Source organism: Osmia lignaria, chromosome 12, assembly GCF_051020975.1.
Source record: "Osmia lignaria lignaria isolate PbOS001 chromosome 12, iyOsmLign1, whole genome shotgun sequence".
In the NCBI taxonomy this organism is placed as follows: domain Eukaryota; kingdom Metazoa; phylum Arthropoda; class Insecta; order Hymenoptera; family Megachilidae; genus Osmia; species Osmia lignaria.
In genome coordinates, this window is record NC_135043.1 from 6,839,914 (window position 1) to 6,866,278 (window position 26,365).

Sequence of the window (26,365 nt, forward strand, 5' to 3'; positions counted from 1 at the left end):
TGAACAACGATCCTCAGGAATTTATGGTTATCGTGTTCCCAGCTCGCCTTAATTGTTTTTCAAACTTCTTTCTCCCATCAGCAATTAATTTTTCATTTTGAAAAATTACCATAATATTTATAAAAACTCGGGAAATTTCCCTACTTGACTCTGATCTTTCAGATATTAAAATTCCTATTTCTAAATCGTAGCAGTGCCGTAATACTGTTTGGATCACCGACTCGTCAGTTTGAGACGCGAAAATAACCGCGAGTATTAGTCGTTTTGCTATACGCTCGAATGTCAGTTTGACTTAAGTTATGTCCCGTGTTTCGCTATGCGGAATCCCTCTTTCAAAGCGCGTGTGGTCTAGACGCCCGGAGAGATCAGAGTGATTATCGATCTATTGATAAGCAGGTCCCCAGCTCATCCGACACTTACAGGGGATAACAAGCATGCGCTCTACATACGCATGACGAAACGGTCCCCTTACCCGCTTTTTACCCCACTCCATGCTTCTAACCCTTCTGATATTCTGTGTACGTAACCGCGTAAATTTGTACGGCTACAAATCTTAAACCCGAAAGGGTTGCATTCCTAGTGCAACTGCAATAAATTCTTAAAATCTGAAAGGCGGAGCACGTGAATAAGCATCAAATGGTGTGTTGGCCGAATAATCCAGTTTCTCCTCGGAAGACCTAGGAGGTCTGTTTAGAAATAGCGAAGAGTGTAAATGAAACGTAACAGTCTGTGAAAGACATGGTCTAAAGGAGACCCATAGGGTGGAGGGGATAGGAAGAAATTGACGGTGACTCGAGTGTCAGAAGGCCGCAGGCTCGTGGTCCCTGACCGGTCGACGCAGCCTCCTCCCGGTTCCAGAGAATCAGAGTCACGCTCAGTCAGTGGCCGACTCCCGTACGCGAAGGTGGTGCGCGTTCTCGTTCGTTCAACACAAGTGTCGAGAGGGGTTTTCCGGTTTCTCTGCGTGATCCCCGGCGATCCTCAGCGGGGATGACGACCACTAGCAGCACGTGGTTAGTGGAAAAATTTTTATTTATTATAATTAAACTACGATTGTTTATGCAAATATGCATTTAACATTGATAAGGCTCTTATTGAAATTTCATCGAAGTCTAAAATAAAATTATATTTTATAAAAATATTTTATATACTTTTTGCATGCTTTGATATATTACAAATGCATACATTTCCGAGTTTAATTAGTTTTAATTACTTATTTTTTGGAGTGCAAAAGTACAAATAATCATTTGACAGGGTTTATTTTCTAGGCTTAGGCTAAGATTAAGCTTGCGAGTTTTTTTACTAGTCGACTGAATATGAAGTTTTCATTCATTATTGATAAAAATTCATGAAAAAAATAACTTTATAAATAGTCATCTCACGCATTTTTATCGAACTCATTACTCCTCTTATCCAAGTATTACGCCACATATGCGACTCGCATACAATTGTGACATAATTACGAGGCCGGCAATGAACGACAACGAGCTGCATTTACCCGCTTCTTTCACCGATTTTTCGGCTCCGTCTTTTAGACTTCCCGGCTCGAAGAGTCTCCTCTTCCCGCTGTGTCTAGGATGAGAGTGCATCTAAACGCGTAGAACCCGTTTGTGCTTTTTGTTGATTGGATAATATTCAATGACAATTATTTCTTCGTGTGTCGTTAGTGTAGATGATAAATGGAACAGTAGTTTAATTAATTAATACACGGAGAGTGTACGCATAATGTGTAGATAATATATTATAAATAGGTCAGAATATTCAGAATGTTCATTGCATTCTGATTCAAATCATTAAAATTATTAGAAAATTATTTATTAAACAATTTTAAACAATTTCATCATGTATTTTAACAATCTTAAGAATTTTAAATCATGTTAGGATTCATTTATTTGTTTTTCCTGAAATGGAAAAGTCAATTACACCTTTGAAAGGTACAATTAATTGAAACGTCGATACTTAACGATCCTCTCTTCGTGCCTGTATTTTTCTGTGAAAAGCATTTTCCGTTAGATAAGCGCGATTTGGAAGGGCAAAGTAGTTTCACGTGTTCTCAGCTTTGAAAACTTAATCGATCCCAATGGGCAGAACCTTCTCGTGTGAAAATTCACAGAAAAACCCATTGTTTCCGAGCGTTTTTACGATCCTGCTGACACACAATTCGCATATGTCGAGAAGGGTGGACCCACTGGTGTGTCTCTCGGGACATGTGCGTGCCTTTCCTCTTTCCCTCTTTCTCTTTCTCTGTCGAGAGAACTTGTCATTTGTCAAAACACACTCGGTCGTCGTTCGCCTTGCATCATGTGCCAGCCGATTTCTTCTTTTCTTTCCTTCCCTTCTCGAGATTAACGGAAGAAAAAGCTGCTTGTCGCTTTCAATTAACGAGAAAAGCTCCGTTTGCCCTTTTGCACTATGTACCGTGAATCGCTCGAGCATCATCTCGACCGCAATTCCTCCCGTTCTAATGCTCATGAAACGTGACAGAAGTTCTCGCGTTTATTTTTCCGTCCATCCTTTGAAGCGAGGCTCGAACGGTGGATAAAGGAAAGTCGAACTGCTGGATGCGATCTAGCAAATCATGTTTCCCGGTACAACTCGTTTGTTTTCTTTCTCTTCCTCTGTTTGACCGGTGAGAACGTATGTCTGTTATTTTTCGGAATTCTTTTCTCTGTAACGTTTATACAAATAACGTGCAGTTAAAGAAGATATCGAATTTTTGAACATTATCGAGGTACAATAATTTATTCGTGTAATCTAATTACGTCTTCGTAAAGTGAACATCCTATCGTGTAATAAATGTTGAAAAAATTAATCGATTTAATTAACGGTTTCGAGAAATCGTAAAAAATTCTCTCCAATCGACTAAATTTCCGAATAATCGATATAATCCATTACGCCCCATTGTTTAAATCAATTTCAAGCAGAGGGTGGACGATTATCGTGCTTAGCCCGCATTATCAAGACACGTCGTGGTATATAATTGAGAGCTGGCAATATCTGGCCCGGCGATAATAATCGGTTAATTGGGAAATCGTAATTTCGAGAAATCGTTCGAATAGAATCGCTAAATCGCGCGATACGTTTTCATACAATTTACGGTTATAACAGTACTCTCCACCTGCGCTCTCTATAAAGGGTTATTGTGGCGAGCTTTCAGATACCATTCTCATGGCCGATCCGTTGGCAGGACAATGGCTTATGCTAATTCCTACCTCTATGTAGATGTCCTTTCGACTCGCTGTACACCGGCTACGCGTGTAATACGTCAGATTTAAAATTCAGCCCGGGTCACGCTCGCGGCGAACGCAAGATTAACTATCGGAGCTTGCGGACCAGCAATAAAGGGGATAGAGAAAAAAAAAAGTAATATCGAGAAAAAGTGTGTAACACGGGATGAGATTAATTCCACCTGTCTTATCGCGAGAGCGCTCGGATCGACAACTTTTCCATCGTTATTTTATTTGCATTCCCTTCTGTTTCCATTGGAGTAGGTCAAGTTTCCGATTCGACAAAGGATTTTTCCAACAAACGAGCCGTATCATTAATCAGGCTCATCAATCATCTTACGTTCGGTAATCCAAGATATTTTTGTCCCGCCTCGGATCATCGTTCCGTCTCTCTCCCTATACAGGTTCCATTTTGTACCCTTTACGACACGAATGTATCGCCGGCAAGGCCGAGGAATCGTTTTATTCCGTAATATTCCGACGAGCTTGTGTTCCATCTGTGCTGGCTCACGGCCCTCGAGACCACCGTGGTAACGAAATAAAATGAAATAAAGTGGAATAAAATAAAATCCTCGAAGCCTCTTGTTCGGATCCGTGAGGAAACCCTTTGAAAGCTTCCACTCCCGGTAGGAACCGTAATTAACACTTACCTTAGAAGTTGAAGAAGCTTTTAAGGAGCTGTTATTTCGATCTTTCTCGTATTTCTTTCCTTCATTCCGATTCTCTTCTAATCAACCTATCTAATTTCCCATTCTATGTTAAATTTACGTATAATTATTTAACGCTTAAAATTGTTAACTCGTGTTTTTACTGTAGAGAGAATGAAAACGATGAATGCCAAGGTTAATTGTTTCTTCAGCTTGACAGATCTTGGTTCCATCGTCTCGAATGCATCTTACGTCGTTCCAACTTCCGTTTCCCTCACGACAGGGTATCCGTTGAGGGTTCTCGAACGATCGAGCGTCGAAATAAATAATAGCAAAAGCTCGGTGAAACAAATGGAACGGGCAGGAGCATGCATCGAGGCAGAATTCCCAAGTCGAGAAGGACGGTCTCGGAAATAACGAGACCGGTAAGTCGCGGACAATCCCGTGTTTCACTGGGTTATTTTGGCTCACCCCAGGGAAAGGACTGTTATTTCTGTTCCATAAGTTAATACGCACGGGAACAGACCTTCCTGCGGTTTCCTTCTGCGTCCCGTAGCAAAAGTATTGCTGCTTATTTATCGTAGCTCCAGGTCGCTTGTTTGCCTTAGCGAAATTACTGTTTTCCGTGCGTTCAACTTTGTTCGTTGAGTACCATCGTCGAAATAGTAATTGCATTGATTTAAAAAAAAGAAGAACTGGTTTCGACAAATTACACGAATTACGTGAAATAAAAGGGTCTTAGAAATTAACATCTATGGATTTTATTTAAAGAAAGCGCATCATTGTGTTCGAAAGATAATGGATTTCACGTTCAATGGAGCGATTTAGTAAATGATTGAGAGCCCCTTTTAGAGGGTAAGCGATTAGCATGAATTAATAAAAGGGACTGCGTGTTTCTTTGATGCAGCCGACTAAACGTCCCTTCAACGGTCACATGTGTGCGCTGCATTTAATTGCCACCTATACTCCGAGTGCACTGTGAACGAAATGAACACCGAACACTCATTACTGTAATTCATCTTATCATCCCAAACGCGATTAAAGAGAACAGTTCAAGTATCATAAGAAATTCACAAAGACTGTAGAAGTTCACAAAATGAACCGACTGTAAATTTCGTTCTTTATGGACGATGATTAAACAGGATGTTCTTCTACGAAATATTATTATACCCTGTACTTTTACATCTTAATAGACGAATTAATGAGTCGTCGTAATATTCTATCACATTACACTATAACATCGTCATGAATATTAATTACAACGTTTTGCCGTTAAATTTTATGTGCGATTTATTCAAACCTCATTTGACTCATTTAAAATTCCCATTACATGCTGTATTAATATGACAAATACAAATTAACAGTATTTGTATTACTTATCCGAAAGGAAATTACGGTATACAAAATGGTCCATGGTATGAATTTTAAGATTCATTCGATTTTTATCTAGTCCACGTTCAAGTTACGTGGTTTCTTTATTTCTGAACACAGGGAAGGGTAACTTATCTTGTGCATCGTAACTGAATTCGATAGGTGTAAGTGATAAAAGCGTAGTTTCGTGAATTAAGTATCGCACGTTTCGGTTGCTACTCGAGTCGGAAGTTCCGCCGTTCATGGAACAACTCCAATATCCGCGTCGGAGGTTGGACGTAGCCCAGGGTCGGGATCTTGCTGAATAATTTCGAAAGCCAGGTCAACGGTCGACGTCTAAACTTCCAACGGGCGCACATGTGTGTCCCAGGGAGGCTTTTCGGCGAAGAAGAAAGGTCAGTCGAAAAGGACGCTCCGCGCCGCGTCGCGTCGATTACATTCTGGACTTTCCGGCCCGACCTTTCCGGCTGTCCTCTTCTCTCGACGCTCAACGACATTAAATTTACGGTCTCCTGGGGATACCGTGTCGTTTGTGGAGAATCGCGAATAAATATTGGCTTGTTAAATAATAAAAAGAAAGAAAATTAATGAAAAATTTTCTGAAGTAATTATATTTTTATTCCGTTCTTCGTAAAATCAAAATAAGGTTTTTCTTAGAAATAGGATGAAGTTGATGTCGTATATAAAAGTTGAGGAGACGAAGAGAAACAAATCACCCTTCGGATCATTAATCATTCGGCATCCGTTTCAGGTGTGGCAAACGTTTTCATTTTTCGAGGGTTAATCGAGCCGAGGCTCAATGATCTGTACACTCTCGATGGTTTAGCGTTGGTCCACAGTTCGCGTCGATAATCGTTTGCGCCCGCAATTTCCGGTATACAGGATCGTCGTGTTTTCAGACATAATAGCCGATGTTTTTTCAGTCGAACAAAACTGTTTGCCAAACCATTACTCGTCGAAGCGCGCTCGCGGAAGGTTTTGTTGCTCTCTGTATACATTCGAGAGCGTGTTCCCTCGAAATTTCAATGAAAATTCATCGTTCACGGTAAGAAACCGATCGGCTTCCTTCGAATTCTGACGAGTAACGTAATTTTTCTTCGTCGAGCCGTATGAAATTTATGCGATAGCTTAACGTAAATAAATTAGAGAGCCACGTAACTCGGCCGACCATTAAAAATACATACGAGGGTGGATTCAACGGGAGATCTTGGTTGGTCCTCCACGTGAAATAATAGCCGGGGCCCCGTTGCATCCTCGAATTCTCCGACGTGGTAGCCGGCAGTCAATTCTTGTCTGCGGCAATAGCCCGAGTAGGGATTCCATTATTTATGAACTCGAAGGACCGAGTTTCCCCATTATTTATAGAACTGGATTGATATGGCTTGTGGGAAAACTGGATTGATGCAGGTGTTTTCATGTGTGCGCCAGCCCTTCGGTATCCGCGATCACGTTTCAAACATTAATCCTGCCTAAGATATCGAATCTCCGTGTCATAAATTCGCTAATTCTTCTTTAATCACAAGTCAGAGTGATTGGAATCGTAGAAAGTACGTAGAAAGTAGGTTAATATATTTATTATTCGATCCTTTGGATTTGAATATGATTTATTTATTTATACAAAATCATTTAACATCCCAAGTAATTTTTTCCATTACTTTTCACACGATTCGTAGTCATAGTAATTAAGGAATTTCAAGACCATCTATTAATGCACCGTGCATTTTAATATTTCCACTGAGGCTTGAATAGCTGGATGGATGGTGGGATGGGAGAAACAATGTCGTAATAAAAAGTTCGAATCACAACTAACGAGTAATATCCTGTCCTCGATTCTTCGTAACAATGGCCCTTTCGATTGCGCTCGTCTGGTTCTTGCCCTCTTGTCAAGGGTTGCGTACGCCTCCCTATTTTTTTCTTTCCTCCCTCCTCCAGACCTTCCGTTTCATTTCACTTATTCCATGGACGAGTCGTGGAACTGGTTCGCGTATTTTAAATGATGTCTTCTGAAAAAGTTCGGGTTAAAAGTTTGTAAAGTTTTTTGTAACAGAAATTTGATTAGCATGGGATGCTTTTTAATTGACCGCTCTTTCAATGTCAGATACCAAGGGAGTGGTAATTAATTCTTGGAACTTTCGACCGGATGATCGTTCAAAGTAATTCAATCATTCTCTTAATGGTAATGAAGTCAATCCACTTGAAAGCTTACGATTAGATTCACAATGTTATTAACGGTAATTAATATCAGGGTACAGATTAATTTTTCCTTTAAAAGGAACATCGCGAATTCAATAGAAGCATTTTATCCTTCGCTGAAATAGAATCTACACTTCTCGAAGGTATTACAATTCCGTAATTGTCAAGTTTGTTATCTATCAATATAATTCACACGTGTACCAGCAAGATTCACTTTGGCTTTCGCCCGTATATCCATTCGGGAATTATCGCATAGAGCTCAAAGAGCATCGCGGGACCACAAATGATCTGCAACCTCTATGGTGGTCTACCGTGGAATGTCCTTAGGCCTCAGGATTCTCCATCCCTCGTGCTCCTGATGTCAGCATTGCTAAAGGAACACAGTAACAACAACAACGTTCATGGATCATCGTCGCGAGTAAGAACATACGATTCTCTGTTGCATTGTTTGATCATGGTAATTACGAGGATGCTCGGCAAAGGGAGTAAAAGAGCACGCGGCAGACATAAAAGCGAAGAGAAAATGTTTGCTCGTTCCTTTGGAACCTTCTGTGCGCATGCATCGTGATTCTTTCGCGGTCGGGATGATGATGATGATGCTTCGAGGAAAAAGAACAACGAGTGCACACCAACGACTGTTCGCTTTTGCGGAGGAACTTCGATGAAATACCGCGATAGGGATGCGACCCTCTATCCTCGGCGAGGTTCAAGGGGAATGTTTGAAAAAAAAAAAAAATGGAATCGTGATGGAGAGAAAAGAAAATGCATGGTGTAATGAACATCCTGCACGTGGGAGACTTGAATATGGAGTCTCTAAAATTTTAGATCGAATACTCTTCACTATGATTGGATAGAATTAAAAGGACTTTTAATTCAAATTAAAAATGTTGGAATTAGTGTCTGCACTTCATAAATTGATTAACAGTGTGAAATAAAAATTACAAAAATTTCGACTCCTAACTATTAATCTACATCGTGATACAAAAAGGCCCCAATCGCGATCGAGTTAAAAGCAAAGGATATAACATTGGTGAACGGATAAAAGGGAAAGGAAGAATGTTGTTAAAGGAGCACTTTTGTTTCTTCATGGTTTATCGAGGGATCAGGGGTTCTACTGATCAGAAACGAACACCCAGATGACCGTGGAGAATCGCGCACTGCTATGGGTTCTTTCAGAGAGGAGCATATAAAAAAAAAATAAAATAAAATAAAATTGACGGTGCGTTGTTGGCCATCGTAGCACAGCAAGCTTTACGATCGCTTCTGATGCTCGCCGCTGTTGTTGCATTAAATATGATTCACGTGGCGACGAGCCACGATCCGTAAGCCAGACGTTCTGTCTACAAGCTGAAACCATTTGCGTTACTGATATTCCGATCGGATAGCGTTTAAATTATTCAAAAGACAGGAACCGGCGAAACTATCTCTGTTGAATTTCCAACCCTACTGTTGCCTCTGTTCTTTCTCGTTATTTTTTCAACAGAAACCTACCAAATTATTGGAATAAAAAATTTTTACGAAGCAATCAAAATCATTTTTCATTAGACAGTATCTACGTTCGATCTATTTTTCTTCTTCGCCCTGCCCCACATTATTTCCAATCCGATAATAAACATCGCCATCAGTCGATTATCGATCGCTGCTCTAAAACTTGTGGCAAAAATATCCTCACCATCAATTAATACGTTCCATCGCAGAGATTTAAGTACTATTTTTACAAGATTCAATCTTTTCTAAAGATGAATATTCTAGGAATAGTATTCGGGTCTCTAATCGAAGCTGATTCAAATTTGTGAATATATATATATATATCGCACTTGATACCATCCCTATTCGTGGCAGCCATAACGGAGGTGTCACAACCCCATCTTCCAAACACGATCTCCCAAATCGACCTCCCAAGACTTTGCTCTGTAATCACGGTCGGACGATCTCTTCAGGAGCTAGACGTCCTCTTGTGTTTGCTAATTTCATCGGACGCGTCGCGACGCATTGTATCGCGCTTATCGCAGCGTGGAATTTCTGCGGGGGTAGCATCCCCAAAGCGAGGGGTAGTTGGTGTCCCAGCAACCTGTTGCTTCCCATTCGAGTTCTTCCTCTTCGAATCGACCGACGCGACGTTCGCAGCGTCTCTCTCTCTCCATTGACACAGTCTCTCCCCCGTTCGTCTGTCTCGTTGCTCTCTTTCCCGCTGGCGGGTTCTTTCTTCCGCTCGTACGCCGCTCGTTCCTCGTCTTTTTCCCTCTTTCCGGGCAACGATAGAACGCCCTTCGTCTGCTTTTGACGCAAGCCAGCTTCATGTTCGCCTGGTAGCACGAAGACCGTACGCGTCGCACTCTGTTGCACCGTTCTGTCGCCTCGTCCTCGTCCCACCGTCGACGACGCCTATCAAGCTTTCTCGTCGATCCTCCGCCTCGTCTCCGACGCCTTCTCCACGTTCGCGATCGACGCTTTTCTCGACGTCGCTCTCTTCCTTCTTCGCGGCGACTACGCGACGCTTTCCTCGTTCTTCTTTCGACCGCGTGCCGACCGCGACCACGACGACGCTTCTAAACGGGTCGAACACGCTCCGAGACCGCTTTGCCTCCTCCACCGTCTACTGCTGCCTTGATCCGATACTCCCTGCCATAGAAGAGCGCGGTCTACGCTCACTCTGTGTGTGGCTTTATCTTTTTTCTTTTTCTTTTTTTTTTCAATCTGGTTAACTTTCCCGGAATGCGCCTTTCAATTTAAAGATGTTTCCTTTCAAAGTAATGCTCGTGCAAAGTTGGAAGTAACATACCGGGTTACCTTCTTATCGTTTACATACACTCCCATCCATAAGTCGTGGGACAAATCGCGCTTAAATGTCGCACTTTCCCTGCGACGGGGGTTGCGGACGTTCAGCGGGTGAATTGAATTAATAAAAATAATATTAGTATCGATTAGTATGCAGTTAATATGCATACTTCCAAGGTAACAACCTACGTGGACCCGCAGCACCCGCAGGGAACCAGTTATCGCTGTAATTGCAATTATTCAGAATACGATCCTTCCATTTTCCAATTTTCCGCTTTCCCTCGATACCTTCAATTTAAACTTTCCCCCTGATTCAATTGCCGCGGTGTCTCGTGGCTTATGAACGAGAATGTACATCACATACCAGCCTTTATACATACTTGTCTTAATTACGACCTTCAGCTACGAGATTAAGATTGCAAGAGATCTCTGGTTTATTATCTTAAGATTTTACTATGTAGTTCGTGTGCATTGCGCGCATCCCAGCCAATTTTTTTCATTTTCAGTTTAATCGTTTATACAACGAACGTTGTGTACTATCGGCCGAATTCTTTGCGATCATTTTTACATTCGCGTTGTAAAACGTTGCGTGGCTGACGTTTCATTGAATTCACCTGACTATTTGTACGTACATCGGAGCGATATTGTCGGTTGTTATTTTTAATGAATATCGGCTGACAGGAACAAATCGTTGCGACACGTAGGACCGCGAGGTGTAACGATTTACGAGAGGTGTCGGCTCGATGGATTTTTATCGGCGATAGAAATTAAATCGATTTACGTAAATTCACCGAGTATGCGGAATGTTACGACACGGTGTTGGACAGGTGGTTAAATTCTTGGTGAAAATTACAACACGTCGATTGGAAACTCGTTTCCTAGATCTCGATCAAATTTATAGTCAATTATGGAGGCTAAAATGTACATTAGATCGTATCAAACTTTAATCAAATGGGAAAAAGTCAATTATCTCTGTGTTTCATTTAGAAATTTTCAAATTCCATAATTTTCTCTAAAGCTACAAAAGTTCACGTAGGAAAATAAACCACAGAAGGGGGTTTCAAGCGGTCGATGCCATTTCATATTTAAAAATGTGCAGCTGCTCTGGTCCATTGTCTCGAATCGCTTTTTCCATACCCGTTCCACGTGTCCCGTCAGTCATAACTGTCGCTCAAAAATTATTATCGTCGTCGGACAACGAAACGAACCGGTCATATTTTTCTACGTCCCGACACGACTTTCTTCCTTGTTTCTTTTTAATTCTTCACCCGTTAGTTTTGTCTCCTATCGCCGCAAACGAGACCATTCGTGGGACGGGAGGACTAATAACAGAGCGGACAGTTTGGGACGATTTGCGGCGTAAAGCTGTTCTTTTCGTTCTGCGGTGAAAAAAACCGCAGGACACCCAAAGCGTTGGACGAAACTCCTGAACGAGGATTCCTCCCTCGAACAAATTCAGCTTTTATACGCTTCCTCGCGTAATTACCTTTCGAAAACGTTACAAGGTAAAACAGGATCTTGTAGGAAACATTTTGAGATAATTATTGCGGTTTATGATCACGGGATTTCAAATCGGGTTATGATCACGGGATAGAAATTAGTAATTTTGATGAAAATTTTAATTGTGAATAGCGAACGCCTTTTGTAAGTCTGGGTCACGATCGACCCAGCGTCCACGGTTGGACGATCAAATAAATTTGTAGATTCATTCGATGGGCTGTCGAAACGAGGCCCAGGTGTGTAGAAGTGTATTTCAGAAGCTCGTTGAAGAAGCGCGACGTCTCAGCCCTCGCTGTACTTAATGGTACGCGTCGTCCCCTTAAAGGCAGCGCTCATTACGCGGAACTTCCGGTGCATAGATTGCAATTGCAGCCGCGGTGCGCAGTCATCTAACGTCGTAAGATGAGAACGCAGCAGACTGGAACTTTCATCCTCGAGCACGGACCCGGCTCTATTCTCGAGCTTCGAATCAAATTGTTCTCGGTTGAAGGGGTTCGTGCAATGTGGTATTTTAGTCGGACATTGATCAATTTTCTATTTTCTTTTTTAATATTCAACCTCCCTTTCGTTCGAATCGAACAAGCAATGTTAAATATATTTTAATATATTTAATAAGTCGGTGAAATTTTCACAAATTAAATTGTTTTAGAGTTATTAATTGATAATTAAAGTTTCTTAGTATTTTGGGAATACAGATTGAATTTGAAGAAAATGTCACAACTTGTAAGGCTACAATTGCACGCTTCGATCCATTACATTCTACTTGAATTCATTCCGTTAATCAATTCTCCTAATTGACGTTTGTCACGAACGTGTTACGAAGAGGAAACTCGACGAGGGAACAATCGATTAGAAGCGAAGCTAGCTTCTTTTCCATCTCGTTGCTTCGAATGCAATTAACTGGAAACTTGGTACAGGAATAGCAAAATTTACTTTATCTCTTTGATATCTTCGTGATTGACCTAACGATTTCATTTTATTCTTATTAGACACCGTCGTTTCACCTTTCAGAGGTAACTTTCTCCTCGATAAAAGTCATTATTTGTCACAATGTAGCAATCAAGCGTATGGGACAAGCATTGAATGATAAATGAAACGGTATTTGTAGTATCGAGAAACGACTCGGCTTTGAAAAAACGATTTATCCCTGTGGCGATCGAGATACTCACGCTGTAGGGTTTACAGCCGATCATCCGTAAGCCGATGATATGACGAAGTCGTTTTCAGTGGTTCTCGACGAGAGGAAGTTTTCTTAGAAATCTTTTCACTCGACGTGTACACAGTCCACATTCGTGCACTTGCATAAATAAATTGAAAATTCTATTCCTAGACTCTTTAGAGATGGTGTTTTCGATTCGGAATAATCTATGTTGTAAAATTTATTCGGTTAACTCTTTGGACACTGTATATTTCTGTTTGTTATAATACAATAGGAAGTTATATAAAGCTTGTTTGGTCTAATGCTATATTAATTCTCTGAAAAAAATGGTTGTTCAATGAGGTAGATCTGTTTGAATAGTTGACAACGTGTTAAAAATGAAAATGGTGAGATGAGAGTGTCTCTAAGGTGTATAAAGAATGAAAGAATAAAGAATTACATAAATGTAAATAGAGATACTTACGCTCTAAGGCAGGAAATGTAAAGTAACTTTCGTAAAATAACCATTACGTAAACGAATTGGTGGGATCTTTTGAATGCTTTATTGAAAGAAGTCAGAAAATATTTTTGTCTATTTCCTTGGAATTATACATAAATTTTTTATTTACAAAAAATTACTTGATTCACCGAAGAAGCATCTTAGTCTTATTTTACAAATAAAGTTGTTCGAAAATACTTTCGAAACTCTCGAGTTTCCACCGAAGCATTCCATGATCAATAAACTTGAAACTTGATAAATAATTTACGAACCACTTAACCGTAACTGCAACTCCAATACTGTTCTTTTATTATAAATGAAAATTAATCAACCCGGATCTATAGATGTATCTCCGATTAAATTGAAATCCTCGATTAATTTTCATTAATTAATTTTCGAGGATGCGTGTATTCTTCATTTATAACTGAATTTAAGGGTTCGTTAGTCCTTGACGATCCTCCGGTTTTGAAGCACGAAACGAAAGTGGTCGCAGACGGTATTCCACAGGTGCCATTACAAGAATCCCTCGCGTGCCCAGGCGAGTACCCTTCGCACGAAACGTCCCTCATTGTGGTCCAGTTTCGGAATCAATGCTTCACCGAGTGCACACTCGACCGACGACTTGTTTAAACCACCCCCATTCCCATTGTAACGCGAACCACTCGCACGGGTATATCCTTTCGAACAAAGACGAAGATCCTTTCGACATTCCACGAATAACTGGCCGGCAACTGGGGGCCATTTTCAGTTTCCATTTCATGGAACGCGTTCGTAACGAGGATGAAAAATTTGCTCCTTCAATCTTCGTCCGTTTACTTTATTTTGCCTAGAGATTTTGCCTTTTCGAAGTAATTATAAAATTAATTTCCTAACTTTAATACGATCTTCTCGATGTTGAACTTATGGATAAAATAACATTATACTCAGTTTCCAAGTTTTCGGATTTTCAACAAAGCCGACTGAACATTTTTCGAGTATTCAAGTTAGACAATTTTCGGTGATCTCGACATTTATCTTGTGTCAACTGTGTTCGGCTAACAGGGACAGTTGTGAAAGCTATTTCAGGTTGACATTTGTTCCACGTGTTGAATAATCGCTCTTTCCACGCGTTCGTAGTTTTTTGGAACATGAATCTCGATGAAGTATGGATTTTGATTCGAATGATTGATCTCTCTGTACCGGCGTTAACAAGCCAATTCAGAGGAAATAAAATTTTTCAATATTTTAGTTTTATTCGCTGTCGATCAATTGGTTTTCATTCAATGAAAACGCTTACGATTTTGACAGTTGTTATTCTATAGAAATTTTAAACATTCATTTGACGAATGGCCGATTCGTTGTTTCCAAAATAAAGCTACAATTTTTGTATCGTCTGAAGAATTACATGCACCGAATACAAATTGTTCAACCATATTTTGTATATTTCAAACTTTTAAATACCAGAATTCTGAAGGTAAAGAAACGTTTCGTACAATAGCGAGCCACTCATACTTAAGATCGTTTAAGCCACAAAAGGGCTTAGAGAGCGAGTGCTCAAAAAAACAGGCCATGTCAATGGTATTACGAAATAAAAGCGCGAGGAGGAAGATAATGTGTAATATTCTGTTGACTGGGAACCCACGAAACTATTCTTCGTGATGTGTGCGCTTCTCCACGAATGATGATGTAGCTTGGATCGAGTCTAGGATTATGGCGTCCTACGGAAGATCGATACGTTTTCACTGGGTCGAATCGAGTGGAAACGGAAACGCGTGGGTGAAATAGACATTTTCGAAGCACGCTTTTTTCTAAACACTTCCATCACGAATCCCTATCGCGTGAATAACCCATTCTGTTATCAAAACCATCTAGAAATGATTTCTAAATTCTTAAAAAATTAAGTAGAATATTCTAAGTTTGTTTAAAAAATTTCAAAAATTTTCAAATATGTTTTGAAATGAAAGATTGATAGGATATTTTAACTAAGATACAAAATGTCTGAAATGGAACGTTTATTGGGAGGATATTCAATCGAAACTGTTACGTGGCTTTCGTTCTGACGTCAATTCGAATTCCCGAATTTTATGAGAGCATTGACATGCCAGCCCGCCGGAAATCACGCGGGGAACTCGTTATTGGCCCGGTGCAATCGGTTCCGATCGCTCGTCGATATCCACGAAGCATTTCCTTCTTTGTCTCGTTAATTGGAATACCGTTACCGCGACCGCGTAATCGATCGATCGCATATTTGAATCATGCCGCGATAAAAAAACGATACATGGAAGTTGTAGTTCGAATAGCAAATATGAGAAAATGAAAGAGCGACGTAAGAGGATTTTATAATCCACAGCTTAAGTAAACGCGTTAAGTAAAGCAAGTATGTACAAGCATGCAAGGTGAAGAAACGATTGTGCCTTAACTTCGTAATGAGAATATTTTACGTAACTTCTTGTATGAACATTTCCAGGAAGTTGAATCGTCTACTTTTTACGATATAACATCGAGTATCGAAGTTTTTTTTATATAAAATTCAAATTATTACAAAGACTCTCTTCTAAACGTTCTTTCTTATCAGACCATTTTCGTTTCTTCTTTGACATTTCCTTTCGTTCACGAAACGACCTGAAGCTCCTGTGCCTTTTAGCCCGAAGCTCGCCCAATTACATCTCCGCGTCTCTAACCCATTGTCCCGTGGGAGCAGTGACGACCCATATTCCAACGAATCCCCGTGTATCGCGATAGGTCGCAATAACGAGCATTTGCGCGAAAGGCCATGCTTCTCGTTACTTTCTTTTTTCACGACTACCGTGCCCGAAGACAAGTTCTTGTATGCAGAGTGCATTAGCGTGGCTTCGTCGAAGTACACTTCCGCCATAACCGCCTTAGACAAAGCAACGTCTTCTTTGCAACTGCAACCACGAAAGTCCTCCGTCCTTTCAGCTCTCTCATCGTAATCATTCGCGTCATTCTGCGTCAGTCTACGGCTGACATTTGTTTGGTATTTTTCTCCCTGCGAAGAGTGTCGTTGGAAAGCATCGTGAACCGAGTGCCGGGTGTCATTTGGCTGAGATTTACGATGCATCGTTGCCAGCCAACGGATTAATCCTTTCCTGTCCTAAAATCCTAGAAAGTTTTTCGAGTCACCAGGGACCGTCGGATTATCCTGTTACATATAGGTACTGGTTGTATGTACTAATTTGAATAATAACTTGAGCGCTAAGGGAGATACCTCGAGGTTCAGGACCAAGTGAATTGTCTCAAGTAGGTTAGACGTTAGGTGTAGTCGGCTTTTGAAAGACGGTGAATTATTTGACGGTAGGATTACGGTTGGCCGAGAATTTCGATGGTTAATAAGTAAGTTTATAGCTGGTGTGTTTCAGCATTTGTGGATGGACTTCAGGTTCGCAGAGAGGGTGACAAAAAAAAGGATTCTTCATAGGCTTTATGAAATCTTTATTATTTACTAAAAATAGTACAAACGTTCCTTTGTAAATATCAAAGTAAGGTACTAAAGAGGTCTTTTCTAAAACTACAAACATCTCACCCTTTCGTGACTTACTTTTCATTTCCTCGCTTCAGCGACACCTTTCTCGTCGAGGCAAAGCTAGCTTAGCCAAAGAACTCTAGTTTCGCCGGAAGCAGCCCCGGGAAACTATATCGTTAAAAATACAATCCTCGCGAAACAAGCGGTGTTGTCCAGTCGTTCTCAGGCTACAGTCCAGCATCAGCTCCGCGAGCGTAGTTGACGTTGCATTGTCGACGATTCATCCGTTGTTTTCGATACGAAGACTCGCATGAATGAAGCACCCTCGCAGGCAGAAAGCTTTCGACACTGGCAGAAAATATTTGCCTCGACTCGCGACTGCATCGTCCGTATGCACACAGGCCCGCGGGTGAAACAAAGCAGGCCGGTTCTGGTGAATGAAAATCTTGGCTGGGTTGTATCGTAAATGTGGAAGACTCTCTCGTTGCAGGGTCGTTGGCCCTGAAGCCGGTTTAGACAATAGACGGCTTCTTCGTGAATGGTACAATTCGTCCGGCTCGATGACATTATTGGTTTTTCTGCCAATATTTGCGCGGGATTTATGCACCGGCCTCTCCTATCGGTTTGTTGTGTATACCGTCTTTCGTCTCTCCTCTTCCACTTGCTCGTTTTTACCATTCCCGTGCTCCGACCAGGGAGAGAGAGAGGGTTTCGAAGCTAATTTGGCCGCCGTCTGTGGTTTTTTTTTCTCCTCGATTTCGCTGGGATTATATGCACCCGGTTCCTGTGGCTGTACAACAGGGGAAATACCTGGGAACGAGTTGCATTCCTGCTTTAATACTTTCCAGCCGATCCTTCAACTCTATCGAGGGACTAATTAAATGTACGACACCGGCTGTTTGCATTGCTGTTTTATTTTTTCAAAAATTATATAATCAAATTATGTAACGTAATGTACACTGTCGAGCACGCCAGTCTTTCATAGAGAAGGTGACACCGCTCGCTTCAGTGCTCGACGATTACTGCGTACGAATTAGATTACAATTATATAATTTAATTGTAAATTACTGAACACAGAAAATTTCCAAGTCCATTGTGGAAACGTTATGTCACGTGATTTTAAGAAGATTTTGCATCTGTTATCAGGATGCATCTAACTCAACGATAATCTGATTTTCGATGGAAAAAGCGTATGCAGACGTGAAAACTGCAAATGGAACGTTTAACGGTTGCACGATAATTTGCAAGAAAACAGCAAAAAGGCACGCAAGAAAATATTTAAGCTATAAACAGAAAAAGATCCTATTTGCTTAGCGTCAATATACATTTTACAGTCTCGTGAAATTTTCAATGCAAACTATCCCGTTCGTGCACTGAAAAATAAGCATCGTTTAACGTGAAACTCGCTTGGAGCTTCTTCGTCCGTAATTAAATTCGTCTCTAATTAATTCCTTCGCGGCCGCGTTAATTATTCTCATCTGGCTATCACGAAAACGCGAAAGATTTACGGGGAAAATTTTCTTGGCCGTCTTTCCACGGCTGAGAACAATGCTGACCGAGTTTCCTCGACTTTCCTCGATTCGTCCTCATGGTAGCAGGTGCATTCTTCGCAGGTCCATTCCTCCCGGCACGTTCATCCGCATCAACATTTTGCTTGTGTCATTTTCGAACGAGCAATTTCGCGTTCGCTTCAGGTAGAAAGAGCCCTTTCCCTTCCGACCACCTGGATATAAGCTCTTTTAGCTACAAATTAGTTCTCCCTGCTAGGTTTCGGCCGCGACGAATCTCAGGGATAGATCGATGGGGCTGATAATTTTCTGGAAATTATTTACTTTAGATAGTCCTAATGATGTAAAAGATTTTTGTAATCTTACAAGATTCTCTGAGACGTGATTAGCGAGCCGCGGAAATACTGAGAATGATTATTGGATTTTGTTTTTACTGACTAATATTTAATGAATCGTAGAATTGAAATAATAGACTGATGACTATTCCTTCTGAATCCTCGGAATAACCACGGAAAAGATTTCTGCCGGTGAGTAGTGGGCAAACAAATCTTCCGATGACTATTGATTTAGGATGAACGACTGTGTATTTAGTGTTTTGCATTTCGCGACGTACATCTACCTTTTCTCTTTCTTACCGATGCTCGACTTGAAAACGATCAAGACACGATGCTTTTCATGATAGACTTTATGAATCCTGAAAGCTTTTCGTGGTTTCAGCCTTGTAGAAGGATCTCGTTTAAAATTTATTATTAAATCTTGCATCGATCATAGATGACAAATTGATATTCCTCATTTGCATTATAACGTCCTCGATATTTTCCTTTTAATTTAACTGATTATGAAAACACATGGCCATCTATGTCTAAAACAAGAGGCATTAAGAAACCTGTTTTCCACTTCTCATTTAAAGACGTTGCATCCTGTGTCCTGTATCGAATACAGTAGCCAATCTTAAAGAATCTTTTTGTTCTCCAAAGAAACGTTCACACTAGCAATCGTCGTAATTTGTATAACGAAGGAATGATAAGTTGTTTGGAGAAAAAAAAACACGAGTTAAACGATGCTCGTGGATGATTAATCGGTGGTACACGGTGATCAGGACAAACGTCAGTCCGCATTTCGACCAGCAGAGATTCCAAATGGTTATGGCACACGTGATTAATCTAATTGATGTGGCATCTCCTGTGGCCCGCGCAAGCACACGTGGAACACGCGTGCACGGCTGCACACGACATTTGTGCATGAGTTGTCGCCGCACTGTCTTCATTAATTAGTGTTTTGGCACGGACTAATGTGCCGAACAGACGCGATTTCGATGCCATTTTCGCTCTTCCGATCGCTGTTCTCGACACTCGTCTCGATGACCATTGTTTAACCTGGGTGCCATTCTGATCGATGTAACTCTGGATTATTGACGATTATTGAAACCGGAAATACAAGTATTATCGTTGACATTTAAAATTCATGAAAGAAATAAGAAAATATTGAAATTTAATAACGTTAAATGCAGCAAATTAATTTGAACACCTGTTATTAAATGCATTCTTTCATTTTTCGTTGAAACGATCAATAAACAAAAGGAACGATTGAAAAGAGAGCAATGTACAGTAAACTTGTACCTGAAGGAAGGTCTAATTAATACAAGCCCTCCTGAGCTTCTCGAAAATTTTCTTAACGCCACTCGAAACGAAGCTAAGCGAAGCGGATTCGCGTCTTGGAGCAGGTAATTGACTTATCCCCGAGGAAAATTCAGACATCGTCTGGCGGTCGGTGCACCGGCTGACTTTATCTCTTCGTTACGAGAACTCTTGAGTAGAGAACGCGTTACGCGCGAGCAAAGGGGTGGTAAAAAGGGGATGCTTCGCAGAAAAATCGCTCGTTAGCCGGGCGAACTTGAAATTAACCGCAGCCTTTTTGTCCTCGCGCATCACCGGCTTTCGTGCAAGCGGATTTTTACGCGTCGGTCCGCGCCTTTTTTCGCCAACAGCATCCTCTTCGACCGTCGTTACGCTCTTTATTAACCCTTCTACCGGAAAAGACTCTCGCGTTCACAGGAACTGTCTGCAACTGGAAAAACAAAACGGAAGTTCTGTGAAGCGTAATGTTTCTGTTTTCCTGAATAAGGGTTGTTTTAATTCTACGTTCAAATCTTTAGGGATTCATTTTTTTCTTCAAAAGAACCATTAACATTTTGAATACCAAATCAGACATTATTAGCCCTCGTTAAAAAGTCAAGATTTCTGTAATTTCTAATTTTCTAATTTTTTTCGTCCCTTAATCGTTTGCAGTGTAATATTTTTATTTTTTAAAAGAGAGAAATATGATTCTTTTTCTCGTTTCTCTATCAAACTTGTCCGTAAGAACCTACAACAATTCTTTTCGCGTGTACTTTCAAAGATGTCGAAATGTCTTCGAAAAGTTGGGAGCAGAAAGTCGAGCTATCCGTGGCTTTCATTTGTTCCAGAAACGTGTTGTCGCGTTTGCTCGGATCCGTAGTACCGTCGTGAAAACGTTGATCTTTCTAACCGAGCTCTTTGGTGTCGGGAACAACCGGAAGTCGTGTGAAGCGAGATTGGTGAACAAGGTGGCTGGTTGATGACTTTCCTTTGTCGAAAAAGCTGTTGTGTTCTGAGAGAACCAAGTGAAAAACAAACATAGCTGAGTTATATTGAAACTCATCTTTTTTAACAAAAAAAAAAAAGAAATTCAGGTAACCCCCTGTGGCTGAGAGGTTTAGAATACAGCCACGGTATCCCCTGCCTGTCGTAGGAGGCGACTAAAAGGGGGCGCAAGCGAAAGGATTGAATGCTAAAAAGGAATTTTGCAACTTCGTTCGTTTCTAGTTCAAACCTTTCGAATAGCGAACGAGTCGAGAGAAAATTGCTTGATGAACTAAAAAACGCTTTTCCAAACGCCACTCGCGGCTCTTAAACTGGTTCGTTGGTTCGTACGTGTCCCAGAAATCAGGCTCTTCCATTCCATAAGAGATAAAGGTCCATGAATAACATTTTTGTCCCTCGAAGGGAGCCGTTTCATGAAAATCCGGCTTCTGTTATCTCAACGGTGTTATCATAGACGGTAGTTTGCGGGTTACACGATAAACGGTAAGCTGCTCGTATGTTTAACCAAATGTTCCGAGATGAGAGGGCAACTTCCGAAACTATGTTTTCAGCCGGTTCGTCTGAAACGAGCTTTCTCTGTTCGAAGCTGTTTCTCTATCACTCGGCAATTTTCAAAATTCTTCAAAAACCTTTTAATTTTCATTAGACGCTAGATCGTCTAACGATTGACGTAGAAATCTATGAAACTATTTCTATTCCTTCACGTGCTTTGGATAGCAATAAATCCTCGTTTCGTAGTCGACGTTCGATCCTCCCTGCAACCATCTGCCTCGGTGAAAACGATAACGCCGGGGCTGCATTCAACATTAGTTCATAACGTCGGAATCGCGAATCGCGGCTCGTCAGGACGAGTATCTATAGGGATGCAATTCCAAGACAATGGACGGAGGTGATGACATTGATGCATAGAGCGGGATAATCGTCGACGAATCGTAGGTATTCCGTGTATTCGGAGAACTGGAGGTATTCGAGGGCTAGGAGTAGGCCAATAGAACAGGGCCACGTGCAATAGTTTGCCAGAATAATTAGATTCGAGCCACTGAATCCGTCAGAGATACGAAATATTCGTTGTTTATCTTGTCACGGTGTTACCAGTTACAAATTTCGTTGAAATTATTTTATTAAAAATAAACGACGTGCAATTTAATTGATTTTCTTCGTAGTAAGAAATCGGTGCACCGATGACTCGTTCGATTATTCAGCGCGAAATTTATTCAACATGCACGAAGGGTACGTGTTGTTCCACGACATTGCCTTACCTGTATCGTTCTACGTGGCGAACGTGTTACTTTGCGCGCCGATGGTGCATGACAAGCTCCCATGCCACTTTCTACACGTTTATTAAACCGCTTCGGTGAAAGGAGCGTAGTCGCGATCGCGAAAGACTTTTCAAACGATCCAAAGGTCGAGCGCGACCGCTAACGACCAGCCGAGTGATTGAAATACCGTCAGGTACCCCGCTAACGTTACCCCCTTTAATTAATCTTAATTAACCGTATTAAAAAGTCGCCCTCTCTCTCCATTTACTCGACGGTTGTAATTATCGAGCGAACAGGTTCTGCTTTCTATGAAATCTATTTGGTGACTGGCTCGTTCAATTTGCGCCGATCGATTGATGATTCGATGATTTTACAGAATTCGAAAGCTGTTCGTAAGATTTCCTTACTGATAAATGTTTAATAAGATTGATATTTTATTACGAAAGCGTAGTGATTTGAAATCGGGGTGATGCAAATATTATATCATTTACAAGATCTCATTACATCGTCTCTTTCAAAATTCAGCCAGCTCATTGATTATCCTGTGATCGATATTAATCAGGCTTCGACGATGAACGCATAACGAGAACTCGGTAGAGAATTCAAGGTGGATTAAATTCATTACAGGGGATGGTCGAAAAGCCGATAATTACAATATTCACGAAACACGAACGACCGAGTGACTTATAGCCATTCGTAACTACTACTCGGTGCGCTGTAATAATTTCACGCTATACGACCGTGCGATTATGCTAACGTTAATAACAAGTCGGCACCTTCAGAGTCAGTTTACTGCCCGCGGCGTGTTTTAAGGGAATCGAAAGGGTGGACTCTGTCCATTACGAAAATCTTGAAAATTAGGTAGGCCGTCATTTTCGGACTGACCCAACACCCTTGTGCCTGCTTTGGGTCCTCGATTGCCTGGATTCCGCGAAATTTCAATATCTTCCCTACGTCTGTTTCCTTTTTTCATTTTTTAAATTTAAATACTTCTTAGAACGCAATTTTGATACGTAAGATTATGAAAAATTTCGTCCAAGGTGTTTTAATAAAATTTCAATTCTGCCAAATTTGCTTTGGTCCAAAGAGAACAAAATTTTTTATTAGTTCGATTAAGAACGATGCGAATCAAGCATACTGGTTAATTAGCAGAACCCGCGTGGAAATCTAAGCGTAAGTACGGTTACCACCGGTTTCTCTAATTAATACGTCGCTGTACGTACATCAAAGTCGTCGTTCGACGCGGCGTTAATGGAAAAGTCAAACACTTGGCGAAAAGAGGTGACACCTTTCACGAGGCGGGAAAGCCGCGTTAAAGCGTTCCTTCTGTTCCAGCAAAGTGTCTTCCGCGAAGAGGTTACACGGACCAGTTTGACAGGGAAAGCAAACGGTAGTGGTTGACGGGAAATCGATGGGAATTTGATTTGAATTTTGTTACTCGTTTCTACAGCGAATCTTTCATCAAAATTACACGGCTGAAATCGTGCTTGATATAACACACCTGTAACTGTCTTCTGAAATTGTCAGTTTCCCGAACTGGAAACGTAGAAAATCTTCCTTTGGACGGTAACTTTTCGGTACGAAAGATCTCGTATCACCGACAGAGAGTTTCGAGATATTTTATTAAAAAGTTTTCGCAGTCGAAATCGACGTCTTCGACAGCGTAGTAGAAGACGAGGCGAGAATCGTCGTAGGTTTCGAGGCAATCGGGTATGTCCAGCTGGTTGGATCTTATATCTTGGCGCAGCCGTTGCTGCTGACGCTCCTTGTTCGCCGAATACCATAAGGAAGAGGATGTTCCCGTGATCCATTTATCACTGACCCGGCCAGCAACCGGCCGGAAGTACAAAGCCACGAATGGCGAGCCGTCAGTGTTCTTGGTTCAAGCCGACTGACTTAATTACTAACCGAATTTCGTGTTGGCCACTCGCGCGGCCGATAGTACGGAAGTTTCATGATTAATGAACGTTTTCGTTGCGATGGAAATTCATTTGTCCCATAGCTTCTTTTGCGACCAGGATATTTTGTTGCTTCGGTGAGATGGAACTTTGAAGCTCATTCGAACAAGAACCTTCGAAGACCTTTTTTCGAATCCTGGTTAAACGGAATGCAGCGGAATAATGTGAATTGTAGGTACAGAAATGAATTTAATAGAAAATTTATTTGCACTGCCTTCTGCAATTGAATTACTTTCACGACTGTTTGAAGTTGAAGATGTATTACTGGTTAGAAAATTAATTGAAGCTATGCTTTCCATCAATTATCCCCGATATTTCTAGCAACTGAACAATCTCAACGATCGTCTACGATATTTATATAACGAAAAATCTCCACGTTGAATTCTCCACGGTGGTCGGTTTTTGCTGGCCGCTAGACGATCCCATAGCAGATACGCTTGCGAACGATTTATAGATCATGGTCAAATTTAGCTAGCGCTTACGCTCGTCTTTATCCAGCGAAACTCCATCGTTTATTTCTCCTTTAACCGAGGCCGTTCGCGGATTTTCCTCCGGGGGCCATCGGCGACACAGACCACGTTGCCCGTGTAGAACGCGTGCCTTTCGGTAATTTCGATTATTTTCCTTCGGAAATCTTTCCAAGTTTCGTCTTACGTTGAAATTCACCGGACGATAGCTCTGTTGGACGAGAAATTTATTTTCTCGAGTTCGTTCGAACGGGAACGGTTTCCGGCCGCGACGGAACCACCGGTCGATTTATTACGAAACTTCCTTCTTATTATTTTCCGTTCTTCCATTGGTACGCTATTGGAAAACGAAAGAGATAAGGAAAACCGTCGACTGCACGACTTCACGCTCAATTGCGATCCCTAGTTATGGCTGGTTATCGCTTCCCTAGCACCCTTTGCTCCTAAATATACTCTCGAGAGTCTTCAGGACACTGGATAAGTTTCGCGTTAACCATGGGAAAATTGTGACATCGATTGGAAGAAAATATTGTTATCTTGTGTTTGGTATAATAACTGGAAATATTTCATCGACGATGCGATGAATATTGCACCTGAAATGTAATTAAGACAGTTTTGATTGATTACGATGGTATAGGTATTAAGAATCTTAAAGTACTGTTTCAATCTGCTTTAATATTATTTTTCTTCATTTTTCCAATCATTTCATTATATTCAATTTAAAGTGCCAATCAATAATAACGCATATGGTAATTGACGTGTTAATTTCAATTTTGGAAATAGCTGTCGTATTCTGGCAATTAGTTTCAAAGCATGCCAATTCGAATTAGAAAGTTAATTCTTTTGAATGGTCAGAATTCATATTACGCATTTGGTGGTCCTTATCGCTCATAAAATTCAAGTTTTCATTAGTCATCGTTTTAATTAGTAATGAGATAGCAATAAAAGAATAGTTAATAGTACCCGTTACGGTTCTCGATCGGAAACGAGACCCGACGACGATGCTGTTCACGTTGCTTTCACGGATGTCACATCTCCAAGCGAGACATGCGGAATTCTATATTTGTCCGTGAAACTATTTATATCGTGGCGCTTGACGTGATCGTTAATGTATATTCACGGTCGCAAAAAAATGTCACAAAATAAATTGTCACTCTTGATCACATTGCGATAGAGCAATTATTTATTTATTTCAATTATTTGACAAAACTAAATTTGTAACATCGGTGATTATAAAATACCTCGAAACACCCTGAATATTCACAGTTCCGCATAAATTTATTTACAAAAAACATAACCGACGATCGTTCAGAAATACCAGAATATTAATGATGACCATCACGTCGATCGAATGATTTCAAGTTGGACATGTTCGAATGGTACGAATCGAATATCTAAGCGGATCCGTTCGACGTAGCAGGTGGTAATACGTCGGGCAATAATTTGCACGGGCGATTTAATCACCGCTAGACTGGGGCGGGACCGAAGTTCGCTGATTAAAATATAAATCGCGGTGTCCACTGAATCAGATTAAATCGGCTGACGGCGGTGGCTCAGTTAGTACGGATCGACTGTGATCTAGACTCAAATAACGATGTTGGGATGATTTAGAGATGTATAGATGCGTTCGGGAAAAGCATGAAAAAACATCAAATATTTATTTTCCTGTTGAAGTTATCGAAACGTCGACGAAAACAAAAAATGTGATGAATAATCAATCTACGACCAAATAAACG

At 40.9% G+C, this 26,365-nt stretch overlaps 1 protein-coding gene across 7 annotated transcripts in view; it reads left to right on the top strand.

Moving 5' to 3' along the window:
• The window catches only part of Ppn (proteoglycan-like sulfated glycoprotein papilin), an 83,101-nt gene that overhangs the window by 1,275 nt on the left and 55,461 nt on the right, over nt 1-26,365 (top strand). For 2 of the 7 annotated variants that reach the window (XM_034321834.2, XM_034321836.2), the window contains exon 1: nt 777-1,013. The exons of 1 other annotated variant lie outside the window; for it this stretch is intronic. In XM_034321834.2, coding sequence (XP_034177725.2) covers nt 991-1,013 — 23 coding nt within the window. In that variant the 5' untranslated portion in view covers nt 777-990. Of the gene's footprint in view, nt 1-769; nt 1,014-26,365 lie in introns of those variants that run through there. 4 more of the 7 variants (XM_034321831.2, XM_034321833.2, XM_034321835.2 and 1 more) reach the window with 4 other exon arrangements.